Here is a 26990-nt window from a genome sequence, read left to right on the forward strand (position 1 = left end):
TTCCCCAAAATCATGCATATGTATGCCGTAACAAGAGCCTTACTATAATACCATACCATACTAAAGGAGCCGCTAATATTTTGGTTTGGAGTAATTGCCCTCTCATGAAAGATCATGAGTTCGAATCCTAACACCCGTATAGTATGTGTAAATTTCATATGTTACCACCTCTCTCAATAAAAAAAAAGTCCTTGAAAAATAATAATAATAAAATCATACGATAGGGATGCCAAGATAGCGAAACATGAACCAATACCCAATTCTTTTTAATCTCTAAAATAACAACACAGGCGATTAACAAAGGGAAAATTTGGAGAAATCTGACGTTAAAACTGCCATCATAAGCAAAATTCAGCTGAAGGCTTTAAGTCTTACAAATTCTCTGCTCGCTATCAATCTAAAGTTGGACTCAAATGGGGATATAAAAAACATCATCAAAGGCACCCTAATCCTCCTGTCATGATAGTATTCTACATTCAAAAGAAATGCTATTAACTAAAAACTAGAGGCTGATCAGATAGATCCAGAGTCCACCATCCTTCGAATCGCAAGGCTCGTCGTTCGCTTCAAAAAACTATCATACTTGCACTGCATAAATCAGAAACATCTGTAAGTATTTGTATTGTATCCTGAGTTGCAAAGAATCCCCTATGCAATCTTAACCACCAAAGCGCGCACACCCACCAAACCAGAAAAAGAAACGCGGTTCCGAAAAACATAAAATGCATCTTCTAGCAGCAGGCAAGATAACCAGAAGACTTCATGATTGAAGAACTAATTATGAGAGAAATACATCTCCACTGATTGAATGAACAGATATCCTTAGATGGTACTTCTTCTTCATGTTGACTAGTGTTTATCTAACCAGCTTCTCCAATTTAGTTTCTAAAACTACCATTACTGCAAATATTAACATTTTGTGAGAAAAGCTATCTTACTGTATGTAGAAGTATCAATTTGCTCCGGAAGCTCCTTTATGTCCACCTCAAACCTTGACTGGACCTGAAACAAGAAATTTGGATTAAGAAAAGGGTATCGCAAAAGCAGAAGAAACGCTTGTATTGAAATAGATATTATATATATACATATATTACCTGATTAAGAACATCAGAGTCTGATGCCGAAGAGACAAATGTAATTGCCAGTCCCTTGGTACCAAACCTACCAGCTCTGCCAACCTATGAAGGAAGGAAACGAAGCACAGAAACAAGAAACACTGGAATCAGAGAGATTAGGGAGACGACCTTCCACCCATGCACAAAGACAAGTAACAAAATTGTTAAAACAAAAACAAATACCCTGTGTAAGTAGGTATCGGCAGAATCTGGCATGTCATAATTAATAACAATGTTAACACGCTCGATATCAATTCCCCTTCCAACTAAATCTGTTGCCACAAGAATCCTTGAAAGCCCCTCCTTGAAATTCTTGTAACGTTTCAACCTGCAAATGGAAAACCATGCCAAATCAGTTGATACTATGCATTCCTGAAATTAAAATGCGGAAAAGCAAGATCATACAGTGTAAAATAAGAGGCTAAATAACTCGCAAGTCAAGAGGAGAAGAAGAAGAAACAAAGAGTCACTTAGGGCTAGATAACCTAGGTAATACAAATAAGACTTCTCACAGAAGACAAAAAAGGAATCATCTAGATTGAGGGACTTCAGCTGCTATGCTATAGTTAGTCCATTCTTCCCCGAGTTTAGCAGTACAGGCAAACTAACGAAACCAGACAACCTACCTTTAGTGAGATAATTGTCAGCAAAAAGGCAGAAAACAAAGGCCATTTTCTTTCTATTTTGAATTTCTAAAACCAGCTACCCACTCTTGTTCCAAACAAGGATCATCTGCACATTGGCATTGCTGAGTGCTAAACTGCCCATACGCAACAACCTCATACTGGAGAAATGCCAAAAGGATGAGGTGCTCCAAGTGTATTTTCTAAACCGTTCCATTTTTTTCATTCATGTGCTTTTCATTGACAGATAACATCCTTGGAAGCCAAATGCATCTTGCAGAAATTTCGCAGATAATCACTGTAAACAAAGATGGATCCTAATAGGCAGGTGAGTTCAGAATTGGATGGAGATTGATTAAGTATTGATGTCAGCCGGACAAGGCTGTTATTTGAAGAGAGTTGATCATTGCAACATCTTTGAAAAGAATGTTCCTGACTGATCCATTCTTGGTAGTTGTAGGTGACAGAAAGTAAATGCAGGACATTAATGAGTGTTTTTTTAACTATAAACTACAGTTGGAGTTCTAAAGAACTAGAATATGATATCAAATTTATTATACGCATGTTAACATGAACTTAACTCTCTTACAAGAACTCACGCTCTTATAATAACTTCAACCATATCTAAAACTCCATTTCCCACTAGTTATTGTAAATACTACAGAAAACATCAGATCACTAAAGAAAAAATAGATTCAAAAATAATCAACATATCTATATTTATAAATCATATTGCATTCGCAGCAACCCTAGTATTTTCAAAAACAGAGAAAAAAATAGCCCAGGCGCAATAAATTATAAACTGCACAAATAAACCTGCTTCAGACTAACAAATCAAATCTGCATCTATTAGGAGGCCAAAATCTGACAGTTCACATTGTAGTACATTTAGCTTATCAGACAATGGGAAATCAGGAAGCAAACACAAACACCTTACTCCCACCCGAAATGTAACATAAGATACCAACCCAAATCAATGCAACACTCTCATAATACTCCACTAAAACAAACATAAACCAATATAAAAAAATATTGAAAACAAAAGTTGATGAAATTCTCACAGGACACAAGCAAGCACAATGAAGGGTAACAACTGGCAGAATACATTATCAATACTATATGCAAAGAATAGATTGGTACTTTCTCCCATTTATTGTATTTCAAAGGGATGAAATGCACACCTTTCTTCCTGAGGCATTCCAGAGTGAATGCAGATAGATGGGAAGTTACAATCAGCAAGTAATTTGTTCAGCTCAGCTGCTCTGCTTACACTTTTTACAAAAATAACAACTTGGTTGAAATCCAATGCATCAAGAAGGTCAGTCAACTTGCGGTTTTTCTCAGGTTCGCTCAATTTGATGTAGTGCTGCACAGAGAGAGAGAGAGAGAGAGAGAGAGAGAGAGAGAGAGAGAGCATGAGGGTGAGCAAGCAAGACACAGTTAACCAACAACACAAAGCTCATCAATCACATTACAGAAATACCTGTACGAGACCATGAAGTGTCAATTTGGCCTCATCATCTACGTAAATTTCCATGGGCTGCAACAAACAAATATGATCACAAATTGAATTAAAACACAAATCTTGCACCTCCAATACTCCATAATAAGCACACAAAAAAGTTGAACAAACCAGACCAAAAATCACCGTAGATCAAATTTTATGAATATCAATACAAATTTCAAAATAAAATAAAATTAGGGTTTAAGCAATCTACAATCATAAGAAGCTGATTATTTGTAAGTTCATGTTAAGGTTTAAGCAAATATTACATCTTGCATAAATTTCTTGCAAACAGGGCGGATTTCTTTGCTTAGTGTTGCTGAAAACATCATAACTTGCTTGTCATGAGGAGTCAACTTAAAGATCTCCTGCACATCTCTCCTCATATCTGAAAAAGTTGGAAGAACCAGAAAATTAAATAAAACTTAACATAACATAATTTTCATTACAGAAAAATACTGGTGAAGTCCCCTTTAACAAGATTAATCTTTAAAAAATTACCAAGTGACTCAAGCATCTTATCACATTCATCAAGAATAAAATGTCTGACATTCTTTAGTCCAAGCTCTTTATCTCTTGCCAAAGCTAATATTCTCCCAGGTGTTCCAACAACAATGTGAGGACATTCATTTTTCAGTAAGTCTTTGTGAACCTTGATACTGACACCTCCATAGAAGACTGCAACCTTCAGGTCCGGCAAATAGGTACTGAATCTCTCAAATTCATGACAAATCTGTAGCAAAAAAAAATAATAGTAGCTTCATTAAACAGAACCTCAGCATAGAATCGTATGGCCAAAACAGCAACAGCTTCATATCCAATATATGCATATGTGCATCGAAATTGGAGTTCTCTACACTGATAATGAATTCATTGGGCATACCTGGTAAGCCAGTTCTCTTGTGTGGCAAAGAATAAGAGCAGCAACCTGACCAGCAATTGGATCTATTTGCTGAAGGGTAGATAGAACAAAGACGGCGGTCTTTCCCATCCCAGATTTTGCTTGACAGATAACATCCATTCCTAAGATAGCTTGAGGGATGCACTCATGTTGAACTGATGAAGCAAACAAAATTGTACCGGACGAAACCTCAGTAAGTATAAATGACCTTCCAGATCCTTTTAATGGAAAGGTTTACCAAACCAGTTTTCTTGCCGAAATCATGAATATGGAATTAGTGATTACCTGGACATAGAAAAAATAGAAAACTCAGAAACAGTCAACCACAAAAGATGATTAAACAATTAAGGACAATCTTGCCATTCTCACATTCCATGTAAAAGAAATCAATTGATGAGAGAACGTTTACCACCTATAATTCATTATAGATACAAATTACACACTAATGTTAGTCATTCATGTGGTACATCCAACAGATATGAAACAACGGACTAATGAAATCATGTACTCGAGAACTTTAATGATGGACAACGTATAGATACTAGACACGTACTGCATTGAAATTCAGAATTCAGAGACCAATCCAAAGAATTAATATATCAAAGCTATTTTGACCAAAGACCTAAGTTCACAAGATGTTACTAGTGATGCAGAGTTTACTGAGTATACCCAAGTGCCATGGCATAGAAATACTACCAACGGCTAAAAATATGTGAAAAGAACTCATTCATCTACTTGTAACCAGGAATGCAGAAATGAGATGCAACGCCACATAATTATGCAACATAATTATTCCGACCACAGAATCAGAAGTCTAGCAGACTCTTGACACAGACATATAATTATAACAGTGAGAGGAACTTTGCCTTCTGAAGGATGTTCGAACCCAGAATCCACAATCGCTCGAAGAAGCTCTGGTTTCAACAGGAAGTCTCTGAATCCTGAACTGTGGATGCCAACATAGCCCCTGCACCATATGACATAGGAGTTTAGAAAAAAATAAATAAATTTGAGGGATCCATAACAAATAAAACATCATGTAATCTGAAAGTATGAAATGCATAGAAGATTAGCAAGATGTATCAGCAAAACCTCATAACAAATTTGATGTAGTTGAATCACAGCATACAGAGGCAGAGGCAATATACACATTAAAGCATTACCCTCCAATAAGAAAATATGAAAAATACAATTCTATCAAATCACAATACTGAACCCCAGAGTTTAAGGCACAATAACCACAGCGATGCCAAGAGAGCTTAACCGGGAACACCTTTCTTTTGTGAGAACATGGACTTAATAAAAACTACAGTGAGGTTTTATCACAATGTTCAACCTTATTTGGTCGAGCAAATCTTTTAGAAACTTAAGCATTGTAGAAGCACGAAACTGAATTTGTTAGGTTCTATTTTATTAAAAGAAATTTGGGTCTGTCTCTGTCCATAAAGACATCTAAGTCAAATTTGACAAAATCTCTTGTTTTTTTGGTAAACTTATATTCCAAAAATGAAAACAATCTGAAGAAGCGAACAAATCAAATCCACAATTACTTTCTCCACTTTTTTCCTCAGTTTTCACAGTGACCAAGCAAAGTACAAAACAGTACAAATAGCAGAACCACAAACCAACCAAAAACAAGAGAAACCAAAATCAACATTAAAAAGTACTTTTTTATCTATACGTACATAAGCAAACAGCCCAACTGACTCGTGATGGTAAAATGGAAGATGCGAAATTAAGAAAGAGTTCAAGATACTAACTTTTTAACGGTATCACCAGAGGGCTTGGCGGAGACGGAGTTGGGGGCATTTTGGTCTTCCTCTTCGTAATCGACCAGCTCCTCTTCGTAACCATCGTTGTCTCTGATTTCACCCATGCTATAGAACCACAACAAAATTTGAGCTCGAGCGTTAGGGTGTTTCTAAGAATTGTGAATCAGAAGCTTTAAGAACTAGTTGAACTGCTTTGATACGGTTTAAATTGCATACCTTTGAGCTTCCACTGAGCAAGAGAGATTCAGCGTAATGATCTACGAGTGTCGAGGCCTCTGAGAAAATTCAAAAACAATAATAACAAAAATTGAAAATGTTTGGGAGAGAAGAACGGAGTGAATGGATATAAACCCTGGATCTAGGGTTCAGGAGGAGGGGAAGAGTGGACATGGGATTCCAAGGTAGGGGAGAAGATATAGGGAGCGTGACGTTAATGAATGGACGAAAGTACCCTCCTAGTTGCGAATTTAGAGATATTTTTGAAGGACGTAATGGTCACTGCGAGGAATGGATATTTCAAACTCAAAATCATGTCAGAAGGGTAGCGCGAGGATAAGAGGGGTGCAGTGCAACCGAAATTTCAAATAAGTAGAAGAAAAAACCCGGACCAAACCGAACCGAAAAGGTTCGGCCAATTTGGCCAGTTTTCGGGTTAAGTTGCCCAGCCCTAGATTCAGTTCTCGGCTATTTGTATCCCAAAAGCTAGGACTTTGAGAATAATTGTGAGTTTGATAGAAGACACACAGAAGATTAATTTGCATAGCCACATGTCTACAAAGGAAATGTTCTCCTCTGGGGTCACCTCCTCCATAGACCACATATGATATGTCACATGTGGGGTGCAACTTACAGGCATAGGAGGCCTCATTCTTTGAATGTCAAACATATTAGCGTCAACATGTTTCCACTATAGGCGGTGATGTCAATTTTGTGGGTTTCATATTCTTCCCCACTCCAAGCTTTCAATACTGCGGCAGGCCCATGGTCGATTCGGCTAATGTTAGGCCCAATTATAATTGAACTGAAAAAGAGGGTAAATCGCTTTAATTCAGATGCACCGCAACCGAAGTCATGTCTTCGAATCTTCCCTTGTCCAATACCACTTGTATCAAAAAACAAAAATAACTAAATAAAGAGTTTATTAATTGGGTTGTTTTCTACATAACCCCCAATAACCATAACAAGCAAAATCTGATGGCAAACAGATAATGCCAAAGCACCAAAACCATTACAAACCAGAGCCAAAATAATGACCCTGAAAACAAAGAGTCCTGCTGCACTCCTATCTCATCTGGCTACATGCTTGAAGTGGATAATGCTGCTGAAGCACCACCATTACAATGATTAAACCCATACCAAATACCATTGGGAATAAAAGAGTTGTAATAAAATGTGACAGATTTGGTGTAATGACCATAGATTGTCACTGTCTGTGTTTTCCACCCATCGTATCCATTCCTATAGAGATATACATAACAGATCTGGTACGCACATGGCCCAGAAATCTGAAATGTATCCGTGGAGCAACTCTCGAATGCCCTCGAAGATGGATCGTCTATTCTGGGTGCATACACCTGATCATCATCCGAGAAATAAAGAACATTGATAAATGACTAATTACCCATTATGCAGAAATATATATAATCTTCTTTTGTGGGTTATATTAGTTGTAATTGCCGCACTAGTGTGATCACGCTGCCACGTAAGTATACACTGATCATGTTATGTTGTTAGACTGTTAATCCGAACAATACACATCCAAACATGAATTTTTCAATGTCTAATTGAAGTACCTGATTGCCATAAGCATCACCAAATGCAATACTGATCTGATCTCGTGTGTATCTGGGTGAAGAACAGCTAGTCTTTATTGATACTGTGTAAGAACAGCTCCCTGCATACTGTGAGAGGCCATAACAGTTAAATTCTCATATAGAATCAATATATTGCCCTCTTTCTCTGGTTCAATTACATTCACCACTTGCAAACAAATCAATGATTTGAATCAATTTTTTTCACCTAGGTACTTGATCTTTCAAAGGATCTTGCCTTTTCAGCAAAATCCCAGGACAGAAATTTCTGGTTCTTTTTTCTTTTTTTCTACATGCAGTACAATACTACAATTCAACTCTCTGTATATAAATCTATTTATCAAGAATTGCTTCCAAATGAATTGATCATACCTGGTTATTGCTGAGCTTGAAGGATCTGAGAGGTTGGGGCTGTGGAATGATTGATCTGCCTTGTGTGAAGGTGAGGAGGAAGGCAAAATGAAGCAGAAAACTCACAGCCTTCATCATTTTTAGTCTTCCCTTAACCCTTTTCAATATAGTCTGAACAGAATGTGGTGCCATCTTTATATGCTAGAGCTCTCTCTCTCTCTCTCTCAAGCATTAATCTCTTTGTCATGTTGCTAACAAATCATTAGTTGTAACTTGTATTAGGTGAAAACCACCGAAGATTCAGTGCACTCAAAACTTAATTCACTGTTGGATTTACATAATAACATGAAATTTCCTTCTTTTTGTCATTTTTATTAATACAAACGATAAATCAAACTACAAAATAAATAGAAAATTTGAATATGAGACCATTTACAAGTGAAATCCTTTTTTATTGGGCTATATCCCTTGCTTCTTTGTCATGTTGTTTACACGGCATTAGTTGTATTAGTTGAAACCACAGTAGATTCAGTGCACTCAAGAATTAATTCACTGTTGGATTTACATAATAATATGAAATTTCCTTCTTTTGTCTTTGGTAAGTAAATAATATGAAATTTCAGCCACAGGTGGAGCAGGACAATTTTACACACCAGACCAGAGAGAAGTAATGTATACTAATGAGGTCAGTTCCAAAAGAAAAAACAACAGTTAACGTTCCATCCAGTGCAGGGCACCACGTGTACACCTGCACACATGTACATCTTTTGGTGCTTTAATTTTTCCTTTTGTTGTCTGCCAATGTACCTTGGCTGGCAGGACCTCAATTAAGTATCGGGCAAAACTTATACGCAGCCGCTTGTTTTTCTTTGGCTGAATTTTAACCCTTCATTTTAAAGGGTTTTCTTCTTGTTTTTTTGCGACACTTGTTATAGAATTAGTCATATAGTTTCCAATTTACACACCTTACATGGAAAAGCTAGTTCCAGCCCAACCACATTCAAAAACAGATTCCTCCAATTTGCTGAGCACTTCCCATTGAAAAAATAAATGGCAGATGGGTGAGGTGAATTGATCAGGGCAGTGAGCACACTTTTTTATATCTAAATTTGAATTCCTTTATACGTAAATAAGGTTAATTTAGAAACATTTGAATTATCGCTTCTATATAAAGTAACATAAAAATAATATATTGTCAAAATTTGGGGAAAAACATCCACCAACAAAGAGCTAACCCATCAACAGCCTCATTAAAGAACCAAATTCCCGATCCAGATTTTAGCTTCAATTTACCAAACAATCCGCAACATAATTTTTTTCCCTGTAAATGTGGTTAAACTGACAATTTCCAATTTGTCTTATGAGATCACAATAACTATGCACCAAAGTACGAATTATCACTTCCAGATTTCTAATGATAAAATTAGTCCTGATATTACAATTAAACTCATTGAAACTGAAAAGTGAAACAGCAAGCTCATTAAAACAAAAAGAGAATATTGCATTGAACTCGCATGCTATTCTTTTTATCTTGCTTGATCTCAAACATGCCCGTTAAAGTTGATAGTTTAATCGTTTTAGTTTTCTCTAATATCTCTTGATCCAGCAGAAAATATTGCATTTCTACGCCACACATACATTAAAACAGATAATGGAAAATCTCATTATCTAACTTTAAGAAACTCTTGGTTATTTTTTATTTTTTATTTTTTTTATAACGGGGAGACTCTTTAATGAATGAAAAATCAGACTTAAAAGAACTTTTCTATCTCACACGCCCTTTATAGGCATTTGATGAGAAAAATAGATGAATGGCATTCAATATTCATTTTTTGAGGTTGTGGAATAAATGTGATTTTTAGTATAAGTTTAAACTATATGGGAGGGGATTTCTCTCTCTCTCACACACACATACAATAAATGTGATTGTTTTGTTAGGTAGATGGTGTCTCATAGAAATGGTCAAAAATCTTGATCGTTACTTGATGTGATGAGGGTAAACTTATTAAAATAGACAATAGTTCCACATATTGTGTCTTACAAGTCATGCCTATAGGAGTGGGACTCATAAATTCATGTTGCTAGAGCATAAATAACAATTATCTTCATTCTATAAAATAAAAAAAGCCATATCTAATAATTTTATTACACAAACATAGTAAATAATTAATACAAACAAATCTCAAAAGGAAAATGAATATATCAATTAATTTAAACACATCCCTTCTTCTTTCTGTTCAATCTTTTCTCTAGTTATGCACATTGGTTTATAGCCTTATAGGCATTGAAGAGTTGATCTTATGCTTTTTGGTGAAACCTTCATTTTAAGAGGGGGTTTTTTTTTTTTTTTTAAATTATTATAGAAGAAGAATTAATATATAACAAAAACGATATACCAATTTATAACAAAAAAAAGGTATACAAATAACTACACAAATACAATGGCCTCGTTAAAATCTTCCTAGGAAAAACCACATGAAACAAACCTTAGATGAGGAAAGAGTACCACACATGTCATGGACTAACAAGAGAGTCCGACCCAGGCCACAATGGACCACTACTTCGAACCAGAATAGTAAGAAAAAAAAAGCCTACTGGACACCAACAAAGTAGACCCACATGAGAGAACCGCAAACCCATCTCAACTGTCAAAAGAAGCCTTTTATGAGAATTCATAGTCCATTGTACAATATAAGAACTGTAGAGCACACCAAAGGTCAGAGACATAACAGAGCACACCAAGAAAATCACAGAGACTACCGCAGAGAGAAACCCCATGGAAGCGCAGCAACTCAGAAGAGAAAATCTGCAAAGGCAAGACAGTGGGATAAACAAAACAAAAAACAAGAACCCAAACGAAGAAAACCCCTCAGAGAGCACACCACCGCAGACTAACAATGGCAAAGGAAACGTAGTCTGTTAGGCAACACAAAGATTGAGAAGCATGCCGAGGGTCAGAAGATAGAAAGAAACACTACACTAAACAAAACATTTTTAAAAAAAAACATAGACGCGACTAGTGAACCCTAAACAAAACAAGCACCACTATAAACCCAGCAAATAACAACCCACCACAACATAAGACTGTCAAATAAAAACTTCCTATGTGTGCATAGTTCTTTGTACAGTGCAGAAAGCTAGTCGTGAGTGTCAAAGAAAAGCCAACATAAGCACCAAATGTCATCTTCTTGTTTCTTATTCCAAACCCCTAACCGACAAAGCAGAAGGGACCAAGATCGGCCTCTTAGCATGGCAAACTTCAAATAGAAGGTCATCAAAATAAGAATGTTTATCAGATACCAAGCCCACAAACGTTCCATCAGACACCTCAAGGAGACTTGGGAGACCCACTAGGTTGGTCTCCATTGCCTTGTGATCAATACAAGCACCTGAAGCATCCGAGCATAAGGTACGTCCCAAAAAATTGCTCAAGGTCATGAAATACTCCAACACTACTCGGATTCGCAATCTTCATCGCAAAATAAACAAACAAACTCGTATAGATGAGGGAAAAGATGGTATCCAATAACCCTAGTAGCCAAAAACCTTGCCCAACATCGAGAACATCTTGGAACTTACGGCAGAGGGGCTGTAAGGGGAACCACCTCCACTGTGACCGTTGAGCCCAACAAAACAGGTTGCACTGTGACTGTCGTTGACTAGAAAACTGGCGGCACAATAGCAGAAACAAATCCACCGAAAACACCATACCAAGGCAACCACCAGAAACACCGACGCACCTCGGAGAAAGAGAATGACAGCGAAAACCCAAACCGAAAGGGCGAAGAGGGAGCATCGCAAATCATTGGAGCGAACTAGTACCACCACGAAGCCAAAAAAAACAAGACAATACACGAAGGAAACTAACGCCCAGGATCTAGGAAAGACCAAAGGCAGACCACTCCAGCCTAGGGGAACATTTATGAAATATTAAACATGGTCTTAATTATTATAGGTTTATTCCTACTCAAATAAATATTAGCCATTGTACCAAATAAATATAGCCCACACATGCATTGTTTTTCTTTTTTTAATAAATTAATAATAGGCTCAGTCCTCTATTTAAAATAAGCACTCTTGAAGCATATAGGAAATAATAAACGTCAATCCAATCCAAACCTATATAAATTTGATTAGAAGCAGAACTCACGCTAATGTTCTATCAACTTGAGCTATTCTAATCGTACTGATATTGGGCTACGCCCACATAAAGCAAACATCCAAAAATTTCTTCTAGCCACCCAAAACGCCATATTTGTACCTTGAGAACCTAGAGGAAATAGCTCTCCTCTAAAAAACTGTACCAACCTATCTTGAGTGGGTTCTTCAATCTTGGTAAGTTTTTTTTTAATTATATATATATATATTCAATTTCCAATTTTAATTGTTGTTGTTAAGTTTTTATGATTTAGGGTTTGAGTGAAAACTTTTGGAGATTGTTGATATATGTTTTATTTTTGCAACTTGAATTATTAATTAGCATATATGATTTTTAATGTCTAGTGTTTTTGGGGAATCAACTTATTGTATCTTGTTGATAAAGCAAAAGATGCATCTAATAGAGAGCAAATGGCCATTGTTTTAAGATTTGTTGATAATGATAGTTTTATACGAGAAAGTTTTTTTGAGATTGTTTGGTATTTATTTATATTTTGTACTTCTTTGTGTTATATTTGCTCGTATTGTGGCTTTATTTGATTTATAAAATTTCATTTACATTTTTGCTGCTAAGGACCTTTGTTTTATACAATCTGCCTCAATGTAGTGCGCTATGTATGGCTTGCCAGGAACCATGGTTATTTTATAGACTATGAATATTTTATGGAGTAAAAATCTGATTATTAATCTTTGGGTATAAAATATATAATCTCTAAGTTTTATTACCAATTAGCACTTAGTTAAATGGTATTTCTCTTCAAAATAATGAAAAAGTTCTAAAGTTCGAACCCAGCCCAAGTTATTGGGAAAAAGTTAGCTGCAAAACATAAATTGATGATCGCTCATTAAATCTGCAATGATATGGAATTAAGAATTTTGGAAACAGTGTATATAAAGTTAAATAACAAGCAATTGCTTAAAGCTGCGAAACATAAACATATGGTCAGCAAACTGCCACAAGAACCATCTTGGCTTCTGCTGCAAAAGCCTACTATAGCTACAACAAGGAACTGACTTAACATTATGTTCAGAATATCGAAAAATGCGGGTATTTACTATTTTCCTATTATCTTCTCCCCACCGAAAATGCAAGAAAATATCTCCACTAGAAGTTTGAAAACATAATGGCTGTCACAAAGCCTGGACAACATACTGGGCATGAATTCAGCAGTGCCGCTGTTACAACAAGAAGCTTTTGGTTCAACGCTCACTTGGAAGCTTGATTTAAAACTCAGTAGGAGGCTTTAACCTTATTAGTCTCTTGATTCTGTCTTTTTCCGTATTCTCCAGCAACCCCTGCAAAGTATAGGAAAACAGATGTCAAAGAAGATAAAATTCAACATTATAAAGCAAAATGTTAGGCAGCAATATAGAATTGCCATGTAACATGAAGTCAGTATGTGAAGATGAAACAATGGATAAGAAGCAAAGCTTTCTATCAACCTATCAACCCAAATAATAAAACGAAACTAAAAGAAAGGTAAGGCTTGCTTGTAATGTAATTATAAAGGAAAGTTGGAAATTTCCATATTTCCCATTCTAATCGGGAACTGTGATTTAACATTTAGTCTCGGATGATTGTGAGCCTCCACCACCCTGCCACTAAAATAATACCAAAGTGGTGGTGGTCTGACTACTATGGACAACTTCTACCACATGATTTTCATTGTGCTGTTGGGATGGTTGCCGTAAGATGCAGCCATCAAAGGAATTCCATACTAAATGACTTAACTTGTTGGATGTTTTGGTGAAGGATGAACAAACAACAACAATTTTTGTTTTTTTTTAATACAATGCTTTAATTATTTAAAACTTATTCATCACCTCACCTTCCAAACAATTTCATCCAGACACAAGCAAATTCTTCCATACTTATCCAGGAAAAGGCGCTCAGTTGGAGGCTTCCCACATACATCCTTCACAGCTGATGTTATCACAAAGATCACCTCTGACACTAGAAAGAATCCATCCAGGTTAGAGAAGCAAAACCAGAAAAATCAAGCACGGCACACCTCTCCCATTCAAAAGAAATTGTTACAATTTGGCCAATGGTAAGCACCACAAAGAGAGTATCATTTTGAATTTGTTTACTGTAAGTGATGGTGTCAATTTTCCATTCAAAAAAGTGCTGCCTTTGGCCAATTGCACCAAGCACTAAAGCAGAGTCAGTGACTCAGTGATGTGTGGAAAGAGATAACAGTTTTTTTTCACTTGTTTCTTTAAAGCAATGGCATAAATTTTCCTACTATAGCACTGGCCGGCTGTAATAGGTGAGAACCTTGCTATCATAAAGATATTTGACAACATGAATCTATTTTGGAAAGCATGCAAAAATTACACATGCAAAAGGGAAAAGCTTTTCACCTTAGTTGCAACTAACTAAACTACTGATTGAAAAGGTATCAAAAGGATGTGAAAACTGCTGGTTCAGAACTCTAATCTCAAACAAGAGTGAAGTGCAATTTTAGCTTTCAATTGACAGTTTCGTCCTGCCCTTTCTATAAACTAGCATCATATTCTTGAACTGAGTAATGAATACTTACAGGCTAGTTCATCATACTCATCCTTGCCCACAACATAGATGCTGACATCCCCAAGCACAGTGTAAACAATGTAAACTGACCTGATAATACATCAATGCAAGTCAAATAATGTAAACTGATACCAGATTCTGAGTCACATTTTTATTTATTATTAATTTAAAAATAGGAATAGCATTATTTCTGTGAAGGTCACAACTTTAATGCAAAAGGGAATTCTTTGCTGAAGACTTAATTCCAAAAAGCTTTCCTTGACAAAAGAAAATTTCAAAACCTTTATATGTTTTATTATACCCCAGCATTATATTCTCATTGGAGGAAATTTTAGGCTCCAGCTCAATTCTTGGATCCAATCCCCAAGGTATGTGATGACACGAGAACAACTAAGGCAATCTCAACATAGACATTAAGCATTAAATGTGCAGGACGAAAAAAGAGAAAAGTATCCATACTTGTGGCAAGCAACAAGGAGCTCTTCATTTTTCACACCCCTAAGATTTTCTGCCCCTAGTTTGACTAGGAAAGATCGCCAATGCAGCCGTTCCTCAGCAGGAACTCCATTGAAACTGCAATGGGCATAGAACCCTAGAGTCAATGCTTCAAATATAGGAAACATAAATGCACAAAAATGTCAAAGCAATTAACTCAACAGTGCTCTTTCGTACTCGATATATTCCATACAGCAATTGCATATACATTATACAACAAAGCAGAAAGATGAGGTCTTTTATAGCAAATGCTGTATAATTTTCACACCATGCTATACATGAATCGTTGTATATTGTTAACTATCCTTTTCACTTCTTAATCTGATAGGATATTGTACAACAGAAAGCTATCCATTTAAACGTCAGCGATTCCCCATTACACCATTTCAAGAAAAATAAAAAACCATCGAAGAAAAACAAAGTCCACCCGATTCAAACCATAAACACAAAGTAAAAGACAAACTATACAGAAATAAAACACAATTCAGATCCAAGTCGTAAGATTTCCAAGCTAGATTAACTAAACCCACAAAAGGGTATACCAAAATTAATAACTTTCAGTCAAAAACACCACAAACAGAATCAAAAGTTACAAGTTCATGACGTTGGAGAAATTCAAACCATTTTGAATAAAGAACGGAAGATGTAGATCCGCACTTACCGTTCAACTAGGATGTTGCCTTCCGAGTTGGCGAACAAGACTGCAAGTATCATAGCTCGCTTGCAGAATTGAGTAGTAAATAGGTAGGATCAATGTAAACCACCAATTATCAATTATGCGATAAACTTGTTTGAAAAAGGTCAAATTTTCTATACGATTCAAAGCTTTCCAAAATCAATCTGAGTCTGACTATATTGCAGAATTGGAACGTTACTGTTGCTGGTTTTAGTGGGAGTTGGAATCGTTTTCTTTGGTTGGCTTTCGGGGTCTTCTGCTCCTTCTACGCAGATCTTGGAGCTGGGTTCTTGTTATATATTTTTAATTTATTTTTATTTCTTATTATTATTTGGTTGTTCCCTTGTTGTCTCGGTGCCTTTTTTTTTCTTTTTTTTTTTGTTGGTATTTCTGGGCCGTGGCCTTTTGGTTTTGTAATTTCGGCTTCTCTGTTTAGCCTTTCCCCTTGGGGCAATAGGCTGATTTTTTTATTTTTTTATTTTTTTTATTTTTTTAATTTTTTTTATTTTTTTTTTTTTCCTTCTGGATTTTTAAAATATATAAGTGATAGTTTTAATTTCCTCTAATATCTCTTGATCCAGCAGAAAATATTGCATTTCTATGCCACACACACATTAAAACAGATAATGAAAAATCTAATTATCTAACTTTAAGAAACTCTTGGTAATTTTTTTTTGAGATTTTCTATTTAAACCCCCTCACTTCTCTTTGTTCACTCAAATACTTAAATCATTAAGCTGTAAGTTTTATTATTGTGTAAAAAGATAAAAAATGTCATCCAACTTAATAATTAACCCTAGTACATCTATACACACACCCCACCACTTTTCATATTATGTTTTAGAAACTTCCTTCCAACTTCCTGTTTACAAACTCTCTCTCTCTCTCTCTCTCTCTCTCTCTCTCTCTCTCTCTCTCTCTCTCACACACACAAGTTCTCAACTCAACAATACCCAAGTGTTAGAATTTCAGTTACAGTTCTTGGAAAGAGGTAAAGTTGTTCTCTTTCTTTAGAAAGTATTAAATTTTGGATTTAGGGTTTCATTTGTTTGTGTTTTTTTTTTTTTTTGGCTGGGAACAAAGAAAATTATGGGGTTTAATTAGAAAATCTTTTTTTTTTCCCCTGTTTGGGGTGTATTTAAAGGTAGTTTGGGAAGATAATGGGGTTTTCTTAGAGATTGTGAAAATTTAAATTAAAAGTTGGAGTGAACTTAGAACATAGGGTGAACTAAGAGAAGTGTGAGGTTTAAATAAAAAATCTCTTCTTTTTTTTTGGATGGGGAGACTCTTTAATGAAAGAAAAATTAGACTTAAAAGAACTTTTTCTATCTCACACGCCCTCTGTAGGCATTTGATGAGAAAAATAGATGAATGGCATTCAATATCCATTTTTTGAGGTTGTGGAAGAAATGTGATTGGTTTTTTTATTTTTTTTTTATAAGTATAAGTAATAGTCGAAACTACATGGGAGGGGATTTCTCTCTCTCACACACACACAATAAATGTGATTGTTTTGTTAGATAGATAGTGTTTCATAGAATTGGTAAAAAATCTTGGCCGTTGTTTGATGTGATGAGGCTGAACTTATTAAATGGACAATAGTTCCATATATTGTGTCTTACAAATCACACCTATAGAAGTGGGACTCATAAATTCGTATGACACGAGACACTCTTACACTCTGCAAGTTATGTTGGCAGAGCATAAAAAACAATTCCCTTCATTCTATAAAACAAAACAAAAAAGCCATATCTAATAATTTTATTACACAAACATAGTAAATAATTAATACAAACAAATCTCAAAAGGAAAATGAATATATCTATTAATTTAATGCCATGCGTGTGGCGATTAAACTCAGAAGAATAAGTAACACTTATGAACCCTAACCCAACAGAGAGAAGAAATAGGTGTGTGAGAGAGAGAAGGAGCACCAGCTACCTACCCTTATTTTCCACCATTGCATTTCCTCTATTTTCACAAAGATAAAATTATATGTTATTTTAATGAACAATAACTACAACTATTTGGCGTACGCTTGAGTACCAAAGAAAGATCGCAAACCTATACCTCCTACAATTATATACGAGTCACATCCTTCTAGATGTAACCCAAAGTTGTACCTTTGGATCAAATAACATCTCCAATAAAGTACTCCCTGGTTATGAAGTGCAAAGAAAATGTGAGAGGCCCAGCGTTGGAGGCTCAGAAAGACAGAGTAATTCCAAGATCCAAGCAGTTTGGACTTTTCGTTCAAATGGAATCGAGAGCCCAAATTCAAGAAAGCACCAGTCCAAAATCAAAAAGCCCATGTCAATTTCTGGGCAGCCATTAGAATCTTTTTTAGATTGGGCCAATTCTCAAACACACCTAGCCCATTTCTTTTTCAGGAAAAGGCCATGAGACAAAACATATGGATTTTTATCCACTAAAAGAGACTAGCCCAGCCTTCTTACAAAAAGCCAACAGATCTTTTTCGGAAAATCTATTCTCAAAGAAACCCACGTGACCACCTGACTTTGAAAAGTCAACAATTTCAACTATCACAAGAGAGGTGATAGGAAATTAAATGAAGGCATGTCTTACAGGAAGACTTCTCCAGTTTTTATAGTCAAGGAAGAAGATCAAAACCCCTTTCTATATACGAAGAAAATTCTGCACCAAAGCAGGCATAATTTCCAAGGGATAAGCAGACTACATTTTATAAAGAGATAAGTAGGGAGTAGGAAGTTGCTCATCTAAAAAAGCAAACTAACCATCATGACAGATTATGTTCTTTCTCTTTACAAGAAACAAACAGGGAACAAAGAAGAGTTGGTTTTTCTTTCATAAAAAGCAAGGAAAAGACCTCAATGAAAGCTAATTGTTGATGGCCTTTCTCTGCCAGAACAAATAACTTCCCTTTTTCTTTGCATTTTAAATAAAAAATCTTGCTTTTGGAAAATTTGCCGCCCATTATTAAAAGATTAGAAAGCCCCACTCCAGCATTTTCTATAAATATTAGAGGAGGTGAACAGATCAAAAGACAGCAAAAAATTCAATCAAAAAATAAAAACTCAAAATGATCACTTGATCTCAAAAGCCTTCAAAACACTGAAGCAACCAAGTCCAGCCATTTTTGTCCCTTCCAGACTGAAGAGATTCCAATTTTGCCGTTCAAAAAGCCTTCCAGGGCTTGAAATAGATTAAAGCTCTGCCAAACTCGAACGTTGGTATCGATTCACAGCTGAAACTTGATAGTTAAAGATGTTGATAGTTCAGTCCAGCATAGACATACGCAATCCAGCACGGATCAGGAGCATTTATCCAGGCAGAAATTGAAGTTCAAAAGCTCTTTTCGTATTTTTAGAGTTGGTCTTCCCCTTTTGAGCTTTGTAAAAGGCAGTTCTGCCTAAAACAGTTTACTTTCTTATCATTTATTCTGACAAAAACTACCAGTTTGTATTGTGAAAAATTATGAGGTCCTCACCAGTCTGAGGCAATAAAAGAACTTACTTGTGAGATATTCATCACCCAAATTCACAATCGCTTGTTTAGAAATCAGTAACTTGGGGTGCAAGTTATCTATTTTTAAGAAGTCTGGTAGGGTTTTTATTGCTAGCAGTAACACGCTCGCACAGAAAAGAAAGTTGACATGTTGACCAGTCAATGGTTTTCAAGACAATGGGAAACTTTACCTTACCATCACATGAACAAATATAAAACGGGTGAACACTCCCTACATTGGTCTTTATGTGTTGTTGTTCCCTTTCTTTCAAACCCCATAATCCCACAGCCATCTCAAATCCAATTTTGTGTAAAATCAGTTTGTTTATAAAAAAAATAAAAAAAACTCTAGATAGGTGGGTGGTTGGAAAAGAGCATAGGGAGGATGGTGGAGATGTTGTTGTCAAAATGAGAGGGAGGAGAGGAGAGATAAAGTGGGAGAAGGTAGACGATTGAAAAATTGAATCTCACTATCGGTTGTTATTTTTCATACTGGTAAAAGAGACCCCATTATAACTTATTTTTATTTTTTAATCTCAACCATCCGTTTTGATCCAACGGTCAAAATTATTTTTCACACCAAACGTGATTGGCCCAATAGGAAAATATTGGAAACTACCTTCAGCACAACATTTTCCAACTAGCATAATTTATGTATATAAAATAATTGGCGGACCATGATGGAGGAATCCACTGGATTAATGATTATTCAAAGTTGTTGGACTCATCTCTTCAACAAGTTTAGTAATGAGCATAACGGCCCTATTGTTTCATGGGAGATTCACTATTATACTCAATATAGGAGCTCAAATTATATATATATAAAAATTGTATGAAATGGACTTTAGAAACACACTCAAACCCCATTTACAACATAACAAAAAGGCTTTTAAGTTCTTTTAAATTATAAAACTGCTATTGATTTCTTAAAATAAACCCAACCCCAAAACCTTATAAAAAAGTCCAAAACATTTAATAGAGAATCAAAGTAATTTAATAATTAAAATTAAATTCAATAGAGTCAATTGTCATTTTTTGGGTTTGTTTATAGAAATTAAATAGTGTAGAGTTTATTTATAGTTTTAGTGCTAAAAATAGGTATATGACTAAATATCTCTTATTCCAATAGAAAGAAACCTACTATTAACTTTTCGAGAAATTTCCATTATATAAGGCAAAAAAGAAAATACATATTTCTCGGCATTATGGAGACTATGCCTAAGACCATATGGCTAATAATGATATGCACCCCGCCCCAAGAAGAACTGATCAATTGGCCCCAGCCAGAAGCCTTAAATTGCTCTGCAGCTTTGAGTTCATAAGCTCGGCCGCAAGCATATCGACCAGCGACATGTAAATTAAAATACCCGCTGGAGCCGCGTTTAAAACGCCTTCAACCACAAGGGCTGTCGGGCTGTTTTCTGTATAGATGTTCGATATTCCAATCCCGATTGCAACTCCAATAGGAGTTGTAAGGGAGAAGAACAGTGCCATGACTGCAGTTGCTCGAGACTTGAAATTCGCCTACAAAAAATAAGAACATGAAAAAAAAATCCCGTCAATTAACGTCATCCAGAGTTTAATTGAACTATAGGAATCAATTAAGATGCATAATTAATGGCTGGTAAAGCAGTTACCTGAGCTATATATCCACCAAGGCCTATGCCTTCAAAAAATTGATAAAAGGCTAACGCAGCAACTAAGGGCCTTATGGTGTCTGGACTTCCAGAAACACCCAAGGAGATTCCTATGATGATGGAGTGGCACTGTTGCCCGGATTTAGACAAGGTATGGCCTTCCCAAGAATGGGAATGCCAACACCCATTGCACCGGCAAACAGTACGGATGCAATGGCTGCGACTTTTAATTTTAGGGCCTGGGGTTTGTGCCCCTGCCCAGCTTCAGTAGCCTCAGCCTCACCGGAGCAGTCAGCGAAAACCACCATGGGAATTGGTTTGTTCATTGTCAAAAAGTCGGTGATCTAATAGAATTATGAGAGCGAGGGAAGAGATGATCTGAAAGAAGTATTAGTTTGAAATTCAACTTTCAAAGTAGGAGTGAGGGAAGAGTTGAAGGGGTGGTAGTAGTACCACCTTATATAGGGAGATGATATTCATGTAAAATGTCATGACAAGTTCGTGAGGGATTCTGTTTCAACCCAAAACAAGGCACGCGAAAGTTGCACATCAAAGAAATTCCTTCCTTCCTAACTGGATACTGTCTACGAAAGTTGCACATCAAGAATATGCTAAAGTTGTCGTAGCATGATGTACCTGCAATTGATTGTACTATAATCTCCCTTGGTTATCCCATGACTATTCCCTTGTCTACCTAATACAAGAAAAAATATGTATGTAATAAAAAACAATTTAAAAAAAAGAATAAATATGTATGTTGCAGTCTTCTCCCATTGAAAGTTGGTTGTGGGAAAATATTATAGATTAATTAGGAGCAGCACAAACTAGATGGAGAGGAAATTTTTTAAGTTTAGTGCATCTCATCTGTGAAGTCGAATCAAAACTTATTCTTCTGTTAATGGTACTTATTATTAATACCTTTAAGATTACACATATTCATGAAGATTTCGAAAGCGAAGTGTTGTCATTGAAGTAAACATATGATAATGTGGTACAAGAAAAGCATAAATTCCACAAGAAAAGCATACCAATTTCATTTCAAAGATGACGTGCAATGAATCAATCTTTGTCAAACTTGGAAACTTCTGTGCTAGTATCATTTGTAGGTGACATAATTTAATGAATTTTCTTTTCTTTTTTCATGTATATAACATGAAAATCAAAGACTTCCAGTCATCCTGCGTATCAATATTTGGCATTCTCTATTAAAAGATCTGACTAATTATAATAATGTCTTCCTATTGAATCCATGATGAACCCTCTATAGTGCCTCTGTAGTCCCTCTATAGAGGGGCTTTGCCCAACACATACATGACACATACATAGTTTACACTGTGTTAGGGACGCGTGTCGTCCAGCTACAACGCCATGTGTTCTTTTTCTAACCTTTTTTTGTTGTTTATCTAAAAAATTTAATAAAAAATTATACAAAAATCAGAAAAATATACCCAAAAACACTACACACTCCTTACAAACCCTTTAATTTTACGGGTCTAAAATTATGATTCCACATATTTGAGTTCATAATAATAATTGGATCAAAGAAGCAAGAGTGTTATGTTATAGAAACAATAACTAGTTTTTTCGGTTTGTTTAAAATCTAATTTGCGTATTTTGTTGTCACTTTTAATTTTTATAAATAAAGATAAGATTTTTGAAGCTTTAAACTGAACAGAATGTCACAAGGAATTACTATGAATGTTTAAAATTAATTGACAGAAAAATTCGTATTAAATTAAACGATTAACACGTGTCAGCTGCTGACAAATGTGCACACTGTATCACTGACACGTGATGTCCTACGACGGCGCCACGTGACCAATTTTTTGTTGTTGTATATCTTAAAACTTTCACAAAAATTGATTTTAAAAAATCAGAAAAATACATTAAAAATTGATAAAAATTCCTTAGGACAACATCTTTGACTACGAAGTGCTAAAATCAAAATGACTTGGGTAAATTGAAAATTAACATTTGGAGGAAAGTGAATGTTCTTCAACTTACTCTCACATAATTGAGTTTGAAAATTTTTGATTTATTTTATAATTCAAAATTATATTTCGAAGTTTAAAAGATGATGAAAATGTCACCAAAAGTTCATAGGATTTTTCGGTTAACTTTTTTTGAGTTTTTATGAAGTTATTATGAATGTTTAAACATTGAAAATAAGAATAAATTGAAGAAAATGATACGGGGCAATGGTTTAGTGGTGCAACGTCAGTGCTTCCAACAAGTGTCACTCTCAGGTTGAGCCACATGTTTTTTACATCTTCTTTTTCCTTTTTGTTATTGTTGTTGTTTATCTTCAAAAATTCACAAATAATTGATTTAAAAAAATCATAACAATATAACGAAAATGGAACATTCCTTACCATATCATCTTCAACTACGAAGCGTCAAAATACGAATCTTTCTTAGTGTCAAGGGACCGAACGACCATTGGGGTGCTAAGTGGATGAGCTTTATCCATGCCAAATCCCTTCAATACTTTTTTAGTATAATTTGATTGATGAACCAAAATCCCACTAGCATTATGCTCAATCTGCAAACCGAGACAAGACTTTGTCTTCCCAAGGTCTTTCATCTTGAGTTTGTGTTTGAGACATTGGCGAAGTTAGGATTTCATGTGTCTGGGGGCCTCTCACAAAATATAAATAATAAAAACTTCAAACTCACAAGACATCAAACCAATAGAGAATCACATATATAGAAATTTGTAAAATAAAATTAAAATTTCACCAACACAAGTTCACAATTGCATTAAAGGGATTAACAATTACATATTACACAAGAAAAATTACAAGGGATAGACAAATGCATACTTGGAGTTGAATAGCAATTTACCAAATATCTCCAAAGCCTTTTCCCTTTGGTAATCTACACATAAATTGAAAGAAACATTAAAATCAATAGAAATAAAAATAAAAAATAAAAAACTTGATAATATAATTAGAATTTACAAAGAAAAAAAACTCACAAGCAACTGGCTGATCTATTCGTGTTTCTGACCCAAGAAAAGAGAAAAAGGCTTAAGTTTATTGATTTATACAAGAAGACAATATATAATAATAATAATAATAATAATAATAATAATTCTAATCCTTTTAGGAATGGGTAGTGTATGATTTTAGGATATTTGGCTGGTCAATAGGGCCCTCGTTGAAATCTACTTTGGCTGCTGGACCACGCCACTATGGCTTAACTTCTTTGGCTGAAATCTTCTTTGGCCCATATGGCTTCTAAATATGTAGCTAGACTCTTGCATACTTGTACTATTTTTTTAAATAAAATTTCAGTGGGGGCCAGTGACTGCACTAGTCCCCATGTGCCTTCGCCTCTGGTTTGACATAATCGACAGTCTTTTAGAGCTCTTCAGGAGTTTCGACTATATTCATGTCATCGACATATACTACCACTATCGCAAACCTATACTTTGATTTCTTAATAAACACATATGGGCAAATAGAATCATTTGTGTATCATTCCTTAAGTAAATACTTACTAAGGCGATTGTACCACATTCGTCTGTATTGCTTTAGCCCATACAATGATCGTCTCAACTTAATTGAGAACATGCCTCATGATTTATTGGTCGCTACTTCAGGCAACTTAAGTCCTTCTGGGAATTTCATGTATATATCTGTATCCAGTTCTCCATACAGATATGTGGTAAGGACATCCTTAATTAATTTTTCCATTATATAATAAATATATAATGGAAAAATTATTGATAAATAAATATATATTACTATTGGGAGGGCGGTAGAATCGACACTTTCCCATTATATAAGTTATCACATTGTGAGCAATATAACTGCGCCACTATTCAAGATATAATAAGATGGGTTTTAAAATCACACCACCATTTTTATTACGATAATATATGTTACAATGTGATGGGCAATGAAACTACACCACCATAAAATAATAGGATGAGTGATAAAACCGCGTAATTCCAAATTATAATACGAAAAAATAAATTAAACAAACACGAATGAAACACATAAAAATTGTGAGCATACAAAAAAGAAAGTTTGCATGTTGTCGTAATAGTAAAGTGAGAGTAGACATATGACAGAGAGGAAACAGAGAAATAACCACATAGTGTTTAGCTAGAAAAATTTAGAGGTAAAGGAGAGAGACTATCTTGCTGATAACATATTATAAAATAGACAGAGTATGAAAGTGCCACTGAGTATTGGGGTGGAATGGTACTTACTCTTGTGGTATACACTGATAGAACTTTCTCCCTCAGATAAAATTCTTCTAACTCTTAGATCTTTCACTCTCTTTTCTCTCTTTTTCTATTTTCTCTTTGGATTAGTGTATCTTCTTCTTTAGCTAAGGACCCCTTTTATAGAGAAAGTTACAAGAGCAAAGCAGTTAATACTTAGCGGAAGAATTGGAGGTGAAAACATTTCACCCACCAAAACACTATTTCACTTACATCAATCTACTATTGCATATACNAAAAAGTCTTGCTACATCTACACACACCTTTCACAACACTTTATCTCTTTTATTTTTATTTTTTTTCAGCCAACACCGTCCCGTTCTTTTTATTTTTTCTCCTCCTCCTTTCTTTCTACCTCTTCTCTATTTTCTCTTTTCTTCCTTCCCAGGCCTATTCCTTGTTTTTTTTTTCTTCCTTCCTCTTATGGTAGGGTTGATCGACTGGGTGGTGGTGCGATTAGCAAGTGGGTGGTCTGTTATGGTGATTGCGGTTCGATTGGCTCGTAGTGGCTGTTAGGTCGAGAAAGGGAGAGAGAATAAAAGGGCGAGCAAGGGGGAGAGAAGATTTTTATTTTTTGGTATGATAAGGAGAGAAGATTGAGCGAGAGATTGTCGACAGTGAGCAGCAGGAGCTGTTCTTTTTCAACCTCTCTTGTTTTGAGCGTTTCCCGTGAGAATGAAAACATCTTTTTTTCTGTTCTCTACAAGTACATGTGAACTTGTTTTCATTTTATGTGAACTTGTTTTTATTTTATGAAAACATTCTCAATGTATTTGACCTGCCGAACAGGTTCTTGCCGTGTTTTTGTTCTATGAAAATGAAAACAACCCCTTAAAACTTAACCGAACGAGATTTTGTGTACCAAATGAAAAAGCGCTCTATAACGTATTCACTAAATGATATGGGAGTACAAATTTCAGTATATTACTTATTAAAAAAAGAATGAGGTTCACCTAACTTTACGTGATGAATAAACAGTTCATGTTTTAGATCAATTGCCGTATAGGTATGATAGATTCATAATAACAAAACAGAAAAGAAAAAAAAAACACATATCAATTCATAAGGTTTAGTATGTCAAAAATTCCCCAAAAAATATCGAGCTCCTTAAGATATCAACTATCTAAATTACATGCATTATAGGATGTGATATTAAGAGCAGCATTCGAATTACAAAAACAAATAATCCAACAAAAACAAAAGGACGTTGAATTCTAGTGTGAAAATATGAACACAAATGATGGCATTATGGGCCTAACCTACTGATAGCTTGCCTTCCTGGAATGGGCTTTATCAGTATCTTAAATACAATTACAACTGGACCACGCCCTGAGCACATTATTTTTGCCTAACTGAGTAGGAATAAGTTTATAATAATAAAAACCTAAGTATAGCCTGATTTCTCACGAACGACAATTGTGTAGATTATAAGTATGGTCTAAATATATTATATAATTAAATTTTAGAGACAAAACAACCAGAAAGTTATATACATCATAAAGAACAATTATGGGATTTTCAAGGCATTTGGTTCCATAAAGAAATTTATGGAAAATCATTCTCCTATCTTTCTCAGATAGGATCATGCCGAAAGACTCTTTTTCCCGTATTTGATCATGCTGAGAAAATAACCATAGAATGTCACTTTATTCTTTTTACATTACAGCCCTAAATTAGCAATATGTAATTATAAA

The 26990-nt window shown here is 35.2% G+C and overlaps 3 protein-coding genes across 3 annotated transcripts; all 3 read right to left on the minus strand.

Annotated features, from left to right (window-relative positions):
* Positions 1-245: 245 nt before the first annotated feature.
* Positions 246-6510, minus strand: LOC117621186 (DEAD-box ATP-dependent RNA helicase 15-like). Its single transcript, XM_034351521.1, has 12 exons — positions 6132-6510; positions 5904-6020; positions 5010-5110; positions 4126-4298; positions 3744-3975; positions 3512-3630; positions 3222-3278; positions 2920-3104; positions 1299-1443; positions 1095-1178; positions 939-1002; positions 246-588 (listed from the first exon to the last, which is right to left on the minus strand). Exons 2-12 carry the CDS (start codon positions 6017-6019, stop codon positions 578-580), a joined length of 1287 nt encoding a protein of 428 aa, XP_034207412.1. The 5' UTR covers position 6020; positions 6132-6510; the 3' UTR covers positions 246-577.
* A 477-nt stretch (positions 6511-6987) lies between these two features.
* On the minus strand, positions 6988-8293 carry LOC117621187 (embryo-specific protein ATS3A-like). Its single transcript, XM_034351522.1, has 3 exons — positions 8099-8293; positions 7709-7816; positions 6988-7489 (listed from the first exon to the last, which is right to left on the minus strand). Exons 1-3 carry the CDS (start codon positions 8267-8269, stop codon positions 7211-7213), a joined length of 558 nt encoding a protein of 185 aa, XP_034207413.1. The 5' UTR covers positions 8270-8293; the 3' UTR covers positions 6988-7210.
* A 4773-nt stretch (positions 8294-13066) lies between these two features.
* On the minus strand, positions 13067-16307 carry LOC117620549 (TSET complex member tstD-like). The gene is made up of 5 exons (XM_034350644.1): positions 15925-16307; positions 15228-15341; positions 14779-14858; positions 14065-14189; positions 13067-13531 (listed from the first exon to the last, which is right to left on the minus strand). Exons 1-5 carry the CDS (start codon positions 15975-15977, stop codon positions 13460-13462), a joined length of 444 nt encoding a protein of 147 aa, XP_034206535.1. The 5' UTR covers positions 15978-16307; the 3' UTR covers positions 13067-13459.
* Positions 16308-26990: the final 10683 nt, after the last annotated feature.

Source organism: Prunus dulcis, chromosome 3 (genome assembly GCF_902201215.1).
Source record: "Prunus dulcis chromosome 3, ALMONDv2, whole genome shotgun sequence".
In the NCBI taxonomy this organism is placed as follows: domain Eukaryota; kingdom Viridiplantae; phylum Streptophyta; class Magnoliopsida; order Rosales; family Rosaceae; genus Prunus; species Prunus dulcis.